Source organism: Dermacentor albipictus, unplaced genomic scaffold (genome assembly GCF_038994185.2).
Source record: "Dermacentor albipictus isolate Rhodes 1998 colony unplaced genomic scaffold, USDA_Dalb.pri_finalv2 scaffold_63, whole genome shotgun sequence".
In the NCBI taxonomy this organism is placed as follows: domain Eukaryota; kingdom Metazoa; phylum Arthropoda; class Arachnida; order Ixodida; family Ixodidae; genus Dermacentor; species Dermacentor albipictus.
Window position 1 is genome coordinate 281,554 of NW_027225617.1, and position 13,135 is coordinate 294,688.

The window sequence follows — 13,135 nt, forward strand, 5'->3', positions numbered from 1 at the left end:
TCAAAGAACGTTGGCATGGTTATTAGCTACGCCAATGGTGTCGGAGGCGTTGCACGTAAATGGTTCTCTAGGTGAAAGCGACGGGCAGGGGAAAAAAGTTTCTTGAGAAAAGAAGTCTCACATTCTTCGGTATACGTGCTATGCCTTGATTTAGATAATATAGATATTTGGTTGAGAAAGTCACTGAAGCAGCCGCTCACACATATATTTCTTTCAATGGCAATCTTTCGAGGCATTCGCAATCAGCCGCGATTCTCAAGGACATCCATGGTTGCCTGCCATTCCACTGCGATTGCGTGTACGAATTTGCTTTTCACTTACCATCCGCTGATCCCAGCAACATGTAGCCCATGAAGACGGCAAGAAGGACGAAGCAGCATAGACCGATGGCGGCCAAGATCATCGACGTTTGTTGGGAATCCTCGCTGGAAGTTTGGATGGTAGTTTCCGCATTCACAATCAGCAGGGCGCGAAAAACAATGCCACTAAGACGCTTCAGCTGATAAACATAGCCGTGGTCGAAAGGGCGATCGCATAGCGATACCTCGTGTACACTGTAGGATGAAGGCCACTCACAGTTGCTCTTTCTTATACCTGCGTCTTGTGTCAGTCGACGCTGTCTTGTGCCTTCAAACTTATCACACCGCGCACTTCTCTGCTATGCACCACAGCGCTTCCCTTCGTTACGGTTTCTCTATTGAAACACATCTGATCTCTTCTGTACATTGAACGATTTGCGCAGCGTTTCTTTGGTTCTCCTCTAGCTCAGCAGAAAGAACCATTATCGTCTAATTCCATTTGTTGTTCTGAATGTGAACTCTCCTCCCGCCTGCCCTTTGATAATCCACACTCCCTCGTTCTTAGTTTTTATTCTCCTAGACGTCAGCTGCTCCCTCAATATCATCTGAAATTTTCATAAGAACATCTGCTTATTAGTCGCCCATGTGTCACTTAATTTTGTTATTCTACGTGTTATAGCCCCATGGGTCAATGCCATTAAAAAAATTCTGTGTATGTACATTTCAAGGATATTAGTCAGCTGCGCTTCACAGTTACAAAAGCAGAAATCTTGCTAAAGATTTGGGTTACTATCGTAACTTTTGGATTACATATAACTTTGCCGCATGTAGAATGAGCGGAAATACTTCAATATTTTCTTCCCAAACGTATTGAATAAACTGTGTCAGGCTTCGAATCAAAGTACAACCGTAAAAGAGTAACTGTGTCAGTGAGCTCTTGCGATCACGCATTAAAAATTAAAAAATCAGTAGCGAACCATAATTTTAGTAAATAATAAGATACTTGAGTGAACCAGATCACCACAAGAAATGGCATGTGGGGCCCAAACTGACGCGCCAGCTGTGGTTACCGCTGTGAAACGGAAAAAGATCTCGAAGGCTACGCCGTTGCTGGCTTTCTCATTTAAAAAAAAATTAATAAATGCAGTTTTAGAAACGAAACTTAGCATGTAGCACAATTCCACGTCTTCATGTTGGTCACATAGAGGAGGACAATGTCTTCCCGGGAAATCGAAATGAATATCTAATAACCCTGTTTCGCTCGTTCACATTTAAATTATTACTTCGCAGCAAATACTGCAGATGACGAATTGTAGCCGGTGACTTCAAACGTCATATATGCTACGGACAAATTATGGGCATGACATCAGTTTCTATATGTGTGTTCCAAAAGTGTGGGATGAAATGCTTCCAGTAATTTTTGCGCAAAGGCGTTTTTATTTGAAAAGACAATGGAAAAGCAGTGAATTTTGATAGTGAAATTGACTGGTGCTCTTGTGATCTCCAGATAGTGATCTCCAGACTGGTGCTAGTTTTAATATTCGAAACCAAGTCAATCTTCCTTGAAATCACTGGCTTCAATTTGTCAGTTACGTAAAGTGTTGATAAGTGAAATTTTTGTTTATTTGTCAGGTATGAATGTTGTTTTTAGTATAATGTCCAACTCTCTGCATAATCCAGCTCAATGAATAGATATCTGCTATATGGTATAAGCGATTTCGAAAAATCCTGTTAACCTCAAAAAAAAAAAGGAGTTGCACATTCGCTCGAAAGGCACAGCGTAGATAGTAATAGTTCAGTATTCGACAACCACACATAGTGAGGTTCGCAGTTTTATTCGTTACACGTCGCAGAAATTGCAATAAAGATTCGCTGATTCAATCACCAAGCATGGTGTCACGTGAGCACAGGCAAGCATGAACAGAGCTTGCTCGATGAGCAGGAACACTCTCTGTCACAGCGCAGGCGTGATAAGCGAATACAGAGCGGGATCGAACGCTTGTACTCCGTCTCGCATCAACACGAGACGGCAGGTAACGAAGTGGCGTGATGTGATGAAATTAGGAGATTTGTAGACATGAGATTGCGTCTGATTGGACAAGACAAAGGTAATTGTATATCTCTGGGGAAGCACTTCATACTGCAGAGGACATATATTGGCTTAAACTAGGAGATATTTAACCAGCCCAGCAATGTATTTTTGATTAGACCAGAATTACCCTGAGATGAGTATCGTAAGTTTATTCATTCAAGTGCAAAGGAATTATTCAGGCACGAGCACTAGGAGGCACGTCTTATTCTACTCTTATACATAAGGTGTTCTTGTATGAAAGCTGCCATACCACCCTGCTTTATTAATACAACCGGAATAAAGCTGTCGGTATTCAACTAGACAATCCGTTCCAAAGGAACAAATTACGCCAGCATTGAAAGAACTGAAATAATTCTGGCAGTGCGGTTGTTTCTCAGCATAGTAGCTAATGTTTAGTACCTGCTGGCGCGAACATATTCTCTCAAGTGTATTCAATGTTTTCACGGGATGGTTTTAAAGGAAATTTTGATGGTCGAGCAATGTGTGGTAAGATTAGGACTTATGTAAAAAAATAAAGCTTTATGTTTAATTTAGAATGACTATTGTGTCAGACTATGAGTACTACGACAGCGTTCGAAACACTGCATGCTTGTTTTCGGGCTCTGCAGCTCCATTCATAGAAAAAAGGAAACGTTTGGACTCAACAAGTCCTAAGCTATATATATATATTGACTTACGGGCCAGAAGCTGGAAAGAACAAATATGAAAACCGTAAGTATATAAGTGTATTTTCATTTCTCATTAGCGGAGATAGTAAACAGTAGTGCAATCACACAGTAATTATTATATAAGTTTTGTTTAATATTGCATGAATTGTACTGAAGTCATGTATACTGAATGCGTACTGAGTGAGCATTCTTCCTCTTGTTTCGCCGCGATCCCACACTACTTTTCGACACCATTCTGCATGCTAGCCTGAATTCCACGTGCGAGTACGCCCGTGAAGCCATACTAAAAGCTCAAGAAGCGCGCCATATTGCCCGACGTCGACTTGTGGAGTCGCAGGACAATCAGCGGCGCTTATATGACGCCCGCCATCGTGACGTCCATCACACACTGGGCACCCTGGTTCTCCTTTTTTTGCCGTCGCTACGCGTTGGCCTCTTGGGGAAGCTACTTTAACGCTACTCTGACCCTTACCGTGTGTTGTGTAAAGTAACTGACGTCACGTACGAAATCGCCCCTCTTGAGCCAACCGTGGCTCAGCATAGCTCCGACGTGGTCCATGTCGCGCGTCTTAAGCTGTATCACTCGCCCGCCTTCTAACCAGCCCCGAGCCGGTGCTTCCGCCGCCGGGGGTCATGTGACACGCTGGAGAAGATGTCAGCTTGGTCGTCGTCGACGTCGCCGTCGTCGTGAGATCGCAGCGTCAACATCTAACAGGGAGCATCTGCCGAATTTCGCGTTTGTATTTCGGCATAGCTTGCGAAAGGGGTATAGTGAATGAGCGTAGAATTGCATGAGATTAATCTTCAGAGCTGTACTCCCGGTAGACATAAACACTGTATGACATTAGGCGTGCCACAGCATGAAAGTAAACAAAGTTGCCGTTATGTTTGATAGCATTGAACCCCTTAACGAAAGATTGACTTTGAATAGCTAGCAATATGTGCCTTTTATCGGTACCTTTCCCTTTTTTTTTGCAGTCATGCTTTTGTTAAATTTTGCGGCTTGCCTGTTGGATATATCGAACTGAATTAAATTCCTTGGTTTTGCGTGCATAAACCACAATTTGATTAGCAGGCACGCCGTGGTGGAGGACTCGTGATTAATTTGACCTATCTAAATACATGTAAAAGGAGAATTCGTTTTTCTCGGCAACCAGTGCACCAAACTCGACGAAGCTAGTTGCATTTAAAAAAAAAAAACTTAAAATCTAGTGACGGTTGGTCTCAAAATTTTAAATTAGGCCGTCATTTTCTTAAATAAAATTGGGAAAAATCGAAAATTTTAAGAAAACAAAACTATATAGTTTCCAACTCTTTAACTCAACCATGAAAAACGTTAACATAATTCAGTTTATTGCACCTAATAGTACATCTAAAGTGGACAAAATTGATATGTTGCACATAAACCTCGAAAAATTTTGTAATATGGGAATACAGCTTTTGCAGAACCCTTGTACTCAACGTAATAAATTCACGTAAGATACAAACTGACATATCGAAATTGTCCGCTCTGAATGTTCTAATAGATAACGCTTACAGAACCGTGACATCTATTCCTAATCGAGAGCTATTAAGCAGAAAACGTCGTGCTTCTATATTTTTTGAAGTTTCGAATTGTTAAAAATCATTGTAACGAAATTCAGGCCCTAACTCGAAATTCCGCATCCAACAGTCACTAGAATTTAATCTTCTCTTTTAAATGCAACAAATTTCATTAAAATAGGTCTAGGAGGTATTTCAGAAAAGCGTTTTTGCGTTTTACATGTACTTGAATAGGCCGCGTCAGAGAATAGGCCGCGCCTCTAATGCACGAGGCATGGTATTTGCATTTCGCCCCCATCGAAATGCGGTCGTCGAAGCCGGCATTCGATCCCACGACCTCGTGCTCAGGAGCGCGATTTCATAGCCACTATGCCACCGCGGTAGGTGTTGAACATATTGCCTTGAGTGCAATAAACCTGGCAGTTGGTAGTGGTCGCTCCGTCCTTGGAAGGTTTTTTTTTTGTTGTTGTTGACTGTTCACATTGCATTTTTTTTTTCGTGATGACCACTTAGAAAGAAGCTCACTTGTATGTTCTGTAAATATATTTGGGCAGTTTTCCTTCCTTAATTTCGACAACATGTGTGCTTGTTCTCATATCTTTCGTTAGCCATTTACACACCCTACTCCCAATATCCGTTTTTCATCCACGGAAATCCCATTTTTGTTCACGTCGTGCTTCTTGATTAAAGGGACACTAAAGGGAAACAATAAATCAGTGTAGACTAATAAAGCATTGTTTGAGAACCCTGCAGGCAGTCATTTCAAGAAAATAGTTTGAATATTAGATGAGAAAATGAAGGTCCAAGTATCAGTATTTGAATTTCGCGCCGAAACGCCAGCGCCGGTACGTCAGCGTGACGTCATGGATTCCAAAGTTTGTTTTCGCATTTGGGCCGCGTTGGCTGAATAAAGGTTCCCGAAACTTGGCGTGTTTAATATTTGGTTCCTTTAGAACACAATGTAGTCAATCTGTACCGTTATATATAATTAGTAGGCCCTAGAAGATGCCATCAAAATCCATGACGTCACAGCCCCCAGGTGCGGGAACTTAAGCAGGCGTCGCCACCCGTATTTCGTTCTTGCGCTTTTTCTCGCTTACCAAACGTCCTATCGTTGTAAGGGTGGTGTTTTTGGTGTTGTAGAACGGTGATTTACTGATGCAGAAGAAATCACTTTTCACTTTAGTGTCCCTTTAACGTTCGAGACGAGGTATTTACTGCTTATTATTAATTTTTCATTCTCTCCATATCGATTTTCTGCCCTCACAGTTTCTAGAAGGTTAAATAATTGCCTCCCTAGGTGTACTAGTAAAACTATATGTACCGCTGACCTCGCGTCCTTGTTCTATTAAACTATCAACGCTAATGCTTCCTTTTCAACATACCCAACACCATTTCCCGTCCCTCACATTGTTCAAGCCTAACAACTTATGTTTGTTATGTTGTTATGCGTGTTAACAAATCCTGCCGTAGCAAATAAGCTGGCCTAGCCTAACAAAGTCTTCCTGTCAAAACGTTGGCTCCGAGCCGAGGCTTCTCTTGTTCGTCCTACCTCTCGTCACACCGTTGTGGATTGTGCCTCTATGAAAAGAGTATGTAATAAAACCACTGTGTGAAACTCACAGGATATTCCACTGGCGCTCATGGCTGCAAAACAAGAGAAGCACAAGGAAGGAGGCATCAGAACATTACTTCTTCGTCACTTCTATCTCGTATGCGACTTCTGAGGATGGCACCAGTTTCGAGATATGCACAGTCCAACTCGCGGTACAAATGCACTGCTGTGTCACGTAAAAAAAAAAAAATACTCTGCTTCACGCATTGCAGCACAAAAATAGCTGGAACGCCATTGTGTATCGTGGCATAACTGGAAAAATCTCGAAACTGGTGTCGTCCCGAGAATTCGCTACAAGTGAATGCAAGATCGCCGGCTACAATTCCTTAATTGCAATAAGTGCCGAAAGGTCATGAATTACACAGTTAGCCAGTGGAACAATGCTAAATATTCAATAAGGCTAGCCTTTCTCTCGCAGAAATGATGTATGCCTCATCGATTAATGTATATCAAGGGTTAGAATTGCGCTGGCTACCACAAAAGTAAAAGAAAAACGGTGCACTGTATTAAAAAAACTGGTATGACTCGTGCCACCTGATATGCAATTGAAATTTTTTAATCACATTTTTATTCATCCATGTGTATAACGTGCCCAAGACATGCGACAAAATTAGGCAAGCGTTGGGTGCCTCCTGACAAACTTCAACGTCCCGGGTGGTCTGCTGGATAGTCAGCGCTTAAGAGATGAACCAATACAGGTACTCGAGACCACCAGACACACACTGATGTGGCATAACTATCGTACACTGTTTTTCAATGAAATTATGAATAGGTGAAATACATGCAGCATTGACTCCGAGCGGAGGGTTTCCTTGTTCGCCCGCTGTTTATCAATTTGTCTTCCTTCTTCGCGTTAACCCGTTGTCAGCAACAGACATAGCTCAATCTGATCTCCGAGGAAGTAAAAAACAAAGGCATTTAGCAGAAATATTAACGAGAATACATAAAACATTTGAATGGAAAATAATGAACGATACGCCATCTCAATGAACGAACGAACCTGAACCGTAAAATACCTTCCATCCTTATAAATGTGCGCAGGTGTAAATCAATCTCTAACTTACACCCCACACCCAAGCGGTGTAAGCGTGTTTGTTATAGACCCATTTACACGCTTATTCAGTTTCAACGTTGTAAATTATTTTACATAAATACTTTGAAAAACAAAGCCTTACCAGTTCCCAAGTTTCCAAAAAGTTTTCAAGCATCGACACCGATAGCAAGGCCTACGTTAGGCTTAATCTCCTCGAGGGCGCGCTCACAATACACAGGTGGCACGTGTTGGCTTGACGCAGCCGTCGGGCAGGAACGCACGACAACGGCGGTGACGGCGACGACGGCGTGAATGCGCCTATCATCATCATCATCGTCGTCGTCGTCGTCGTCGTCATCATCATCATCATCATCATCCTGGTTACGCCCACTGCAGGGTAAAGGCCTGTCCCATACTTCAACAACCCCGGTCATGTACTAATTGTGGCCATGTCGTCCCTGTAAACTTCTTAATCTCATCCGCCCACTTTCTGCCGCCCCCTGCTACGCTTCCCTTCCCTTGGGATCCAGTCCGTAACCCTTAATGACCCTCGGTTATCTTCCCTCCTCATTACATGTCCTGCCCATGCCCATTTCTTTTTCTTGATTTCAACTAAGATTTCATTAACTCGCGTTTCTTCCCTCACCCAATGAGAAGAAGAAGTTGCCAATGGGAGGGAACGCACTTCACGTCGGCTCCGTTTTCCAAGAATTTCGCTGTGATTATCGCTCATTCGCCTCATGAATGTAACACCAGCGTATGCAGGAAGTCACCAAGATTCTACTGGCACCATATTCAAGGTGGGAAACGACTTCCTTCCCAATCACAGAGGCTTTTGACCAGCTCGACGCTAACCCTCACCGGAGCTCGCTTCGCCGGAGCAGTGATGGAAGTTCAAGTGAACGGGGAGGACATCTCCCCTGAAGAGTTTCTCCAAGGCAACGGTTGGTGCACCATTCGATACAAGACCCAATTCAACGGCGAGGCCGCGCAAAGCAACACCCAGAACGGAACCCACTCCCGCACCGGCGAGGGAGCGAACGGCGACTGACAGCGTTCGCGTCAAAGACAGCGTAACGTCAAGCAACAAGTCATCAGGAACAGTAAAATGCCACTACTCCCACGAAGTGATTTCAAGGTCGTGATACGACCAAGAGGAAGCCTCGACGTTGCCGCCACCGGAACCGTGCTCCTCGCATCGGCCATTTACCGGGCGGCCAACGTACCGGGGCGAAAAGCAGGGGAGGACACGGTGTGCACCAAGAACCGCCAAAACATCATTGTCGTGAGTACACCTCACGCTACTCACGCCGCTAAGTACAGGCAACTAGAACTATACGTACCCCCATTGCCTCGCAACATGCACCCCCAACACCACACAGGAAGGCGTAAAGCCAGGGCAAAACACATGACCAAAAGTTACTCTAACAACAAGGAGGCGGTCTTCACCGACGCAGCCCGCTATCGAGACAGGAAGAGTTTCGTGGCGGCAGTCACTAGCCACCGAGGCAACCACCTCACGAGCGTCACCGTGAACACGGCACATGCCGAAGCGTCAGAGGAAGCGGCCATAGCACTGGCCCTCACACAAACCAAAGCTACATACGTGATCTGCGACTCAACGGCAATTCGCAATTTTGCAAATGGGCGCATCTCGCAAGAGGCGTATCAGATACTCCAGTGACATCCCATACACCAGGAAGCAAGGGAGAGGCCGACGTTGATAACAGAAGGCATTTGCTCATTTGCGAAGGCATCCCGGCACACACTGGAATGAGCACCCCCAACGAAGCGGCTCACGGCGTTGCTCGAGGCCTGACTCACCGAGCAGCGTCGGAGTAAGAGCCCCCGCGGGGTACTGCAAACGTCTGGGCATGGGAGGATCGTATGACTAGTTTTCACGACATCACGGCACACTACCAATTACAAAGACGCATATACTCATTCCCTCACGCTAGGTTAGACAGGACGCAAGCAGTACACTTCAGACAATTACAAACAGACTCTTACAGAAACCCCAGACTCATGCACGCCATGTATCCAGACATGTACACTACAAACAAATGCACGTCGTGTGGCGAGGTTGCCACACTAAATCACATGTTATGGGAGTGTTGGGACCTAAACAACAAGTCGGGCAGTGCCGACCCCTCCGTCTCTTCCACCGCCAGTCTCCGGTCACGCTGGATGACCGCACTGCTCAGCTCTGAACTGACAGCACAACTCTGGGCCGTCCAGCGAGCCGAGGAAGCCGCTTCGAGACAAGGTCTCGGAACCGCGTCCGCGGCGGGTGCCCAGACCCACTAAAAAGACGCCGGACTCAAATCTTGTTGATTTGAAATAAAAGTTTACGCTCTCTCCCTCACCCAATCTGCTCTTTTCTTATCCCTTAACGTTACACCCATCATTCTTCTTTCCATAGCTCGTTGCGTCGTCCTCAATTTGAGTCGAACCCCTTTCGTAAGCCTCCAGGTTTCTGCCCCGTAGGTATGTACTGGTAAGACACAGCTATTATACAATTTTCTCTTGAGGGATAATCGCAACCTGCTGTTCATGAATGTCCCTATAGCTTCCGCTTAATTGCTCTTGGGATACTTTTTGTTTGCGACAAACACAAGGAGAAAGCTAACACGAACCAATGACGACGAAAACTTTCTGATGTGAATACACACCTTTTTTTTTTACATGTCAACACGGTAAATCAGTGCCCTCGATTTCGGGAGCAACCGCAGACCACGCGCATGTTAACACGCTAAGCGCGCGAGCTAGCAACGGTGGCTGCTGTGCGGGCTTAGTTACAGATCAACCATTTCTGTTTAACATGTTTTCTGTAACATGTTTTTAACACGTTTGATTTCTGACATGTTTTTGAGATCTCCAAACCGGCAAGCATATCGGCGTCTTCACTAATTTAACATAATCGCCTTTCTTTTACAGCCAGTTTTTTTTTCTTTCTGTGAAATTATTGGTTCATGACGACGCAACGCATAAGTCACGTGAGACAGCAGTGTATGGTGACGCTGCCGCTACCGCTTGCACAGTTCTCGGCCACACTGCGACATCGGGCCTCACAAAGCGAGCAACAGTGCATGAGGCTTCTTTGACCACGAAGGGAGGGAGATAGATTTCACAGCATCACACTCGCCTGCGCTCGCTTATGCAGGAAAGAACCTGTCGCGTAGGGTACTTCATCGAGGTGAATTAGTTTGGAAAAAAACACCGGACTAGGTGCACCTATAGGACACAGTATCTGTGGTACAGGCGGGAAAAAAAACGGACGCAGCTTGCACATGTCTTGGAACCTAGACCACTACCCCGCTGTGCCACCAGTTTCTACGCATTCCTTCAAATATCCGTGATTCGAAGAATCCCTTATGCGGGCATAAGACGCATCTTTCTCAGTCGCGGTGTTGCATTGGCGATCGACTTAAGGAAGCAGAAGAAAGAAAGGCGTTGCCTTTAACAGTAGTTCTTACCCGACGACTCAATCCCGGAGACTTCGCCTGGAAATGCGAAAAAAGCAAAATTACGACAGCAAAAATAAAAGATTAAAAATATCAGCATCGAGGGAAATTGGATCAGCACTGGTCCAAATAAAAGTAACAGCCAAACCTACAACATCAACGCCAGTTTGTCAAACGCCGCAATTGGACGCCTAACACAGGAACTGCAATGTACTATTACATTATCATAAAATCTTTGCTGCCAGTTCGTGTTACATTCAGACATAAAAAAAAACATAAAACTGTGACACCCAGCATGGCTATTCAAAGATGCATGCAAGCTTTCAATGTCAAAGGGTGCACTTAAATGAAAACTGGTTCCGTTAGGTCGATTCGGAGCTGCACTGCGCCAATTGGCACGCCAACACACGGGGCCGAAAACAAGGACGAAAACAAAAGTGACTCTGAAAAGAGGCATGCGCTCGACGAGCAAACTCACCGCCTGAAATCGTTGACATCTCAGACATCTCAGCTGTGGAAAAAAAGGGAATCGGGTGTTAAGCACGTTGGAGCTCGTTACGGGCGAATTCATTCCGGAGCTGGTAGCGGCTACCGGGACTTACTCATGGCTGGAGTTGATTATTCGCTCGAAGTCGGAGAACGGTCCAGGAACAGAGGCAGAGGATCTTCAGCAGGGGTGCACTGTGAAGAGTTAAAGCAAAGCGTATGAGATCGAGACCAGAACGCATTAGCAACAACGCCCCTATAGCCTTCTGCACAGAAGTTGTTAAATTGTGTGTCCAGCAGCGCACGCACACGCAGACAAGCCCACATGCGTCGTCATTCACGAGAATTCTCTCTATATTATGGCATTGGCCGTCACCAATCAAGACATTAGGGGCTGGAAGCTAAAACGAGGGTAAGTGGAGGTAAGCGGAGTAAGTCGTTTGCCGAGTGCACCTGCAAGAAACTGCTTGCGGGTAGATAAGGGTAGCAAGGTCGGCACGACGTCTGGAAGTTCTGCAACCGCTGTAATGGTCAAACGGGACTGCCTAAGGTAAACGGGCTACGTTATTCCATGAGTGATATTTCCCCTGGCGCAGCACCGTTCGCGCTTACCGAATTCACTCGCACAGCTTACGGGTTTCGACAGCACGCGATGCTATCGCAGCGCGACATCGAGTGTTGCCCACGACCGGCGTGGGCAGCACTCGGGGCAGAGCGGAGGCCTACTTTCTTAGCGCTGGAAATTTCCGGACGTGAAAGGAGAAAAAGGCGACGTTAAGAGGCGGTGACGCTCACCGTGAGAGGTCGGCTCTTCCCGAAGAGCGTACACGTCCGCTCGGCTGCACACGTCACCGAAGGAACGAGACCCAACGGACGGGGGCACGCGACGGTCGCGTGAAATGCACGCGCGGTGGCTGCCGTTAAAAGACGGCGTCGGAAACTGTGGTGCATACCCACTGTGAGAGATCGGCCGAGAATCATTGTCAGCGTTGACGCGTTTTGCCCCCTACGGCAGACAGCAGTTATCGTTAGTTTTGATTCTTCCAAGTAGTGTATTTTTTGCTCTAGTGGTGACTCGAGCCATGGTGACATCGGCGACTCTGTCTTAACGGTGGAGTGAGCGCGAAATTCAAAGAGCTAGAGTTGTTTTGACAACTTTTCTTCATGCTATTGGGTTATCCATTTTCACCAAATAAATTATACCTCTGTCCCATTCCAGCGATACATAGCAAACAATTTTCTGCGCTCTACTGTACGTCTCTCAGTGAAATCGGGTGCTGAAGGCAAGGCTAACCAACCTCTTTTTGTAAAGAAGACAGCGAGGAAAATCCTTGCACATGCGTGTCCGGCACGTTGAGTTTCGCACGCGCATAACTCATTTGGTGGCGCCACCTCGCAGCGGCACACGTTTGTACGCTTTAGAATTCTGAATTTCAAACCCTCGCTCGCTCGGACGACTCGTACCCCGTGACTGTCCATTCATCAGATATGTTTTGATCGCCCTGCTCCAGCCGAGGTAGACGGAAGGCTTGAATCAACGAAGACTCGCGATTCAATTCTGTTAAGTGGGTGGGTTTAGGAGGAGCAGGAAAGAGAAGGGGAAGGCAGGGATGTTAACCAGAAGAGCATCTGGTTGGCTGCGCTACGCTGGAGGACGGGAAAAACAGAATAGAAAGATGGAATGGAGAGATAGAGTGAGAGAGGAAGGAGAGACGGCGGCGAATTCTCGCACGCGCGCTTACGAATCCACTAAGTGAAAGTCGTTCAAACATGTCAGAGACAAATGTGACAAGCCTGTGGAGGCATTTTTTGTTTCTTGAGGGGTAACTTCATGGAGTGCAATGAAAACTAACCGGAAGCCTAAATTTCGAAATCTGCTTGTATTGGGCAGTATTTTGAATTATAAGTGCTTTTACGCGCGTAGTGGACCATTCGC

General features: G+C 45.7%; 1 protein-coding gene and 1 long non-coding RNA gene across 2 annotated transcripts in view; one reads left to right on the plus strand and one right to left on the minus strand.

Annotated features, from left to right (window-relative positions):
• Positions 1–12,118, minus strand: part of LOC139053062 (uncharacterized) — a 57,141-nt gene extending 45,023 nt beyond the window's left edge. The window contains exons 1-6 of the mRNA XM_070530202.1: positions 11,995–12,118; positions 11,316–11,394; positions 11,192–11,224; positions 10,726–10,752; positions 6,225–6,248; positions 322–425 (exon numbers count right to left, since the gene is read on the minus strand). Coding sequence (XP_070386303.1) covers positions 322–403 — 82 coding nt within the window. The 5' untranslated portion in view covers positions 404–425; positions 6,225–6,248; positions 10,726–10,752; ... (1 more) ...; positions 11,316–11,394; positions 11,995–12,118. The remainder of the gene's footprint in view (positions 1–321; positions 426–6,224; positions 6,249–10,725; positions 10,753–11,191; positions 11,225–11,315; positions 11,395–11,994) is intronic.
• LOC139053063 (uncharacterized) overlaps positions 1–13,135 on the plus strand; it is a 407,344-nt gene that overhangs the window by 180,851 nt on the left and 213,358 nt on the right. The window lies entirely within an intron of this gene.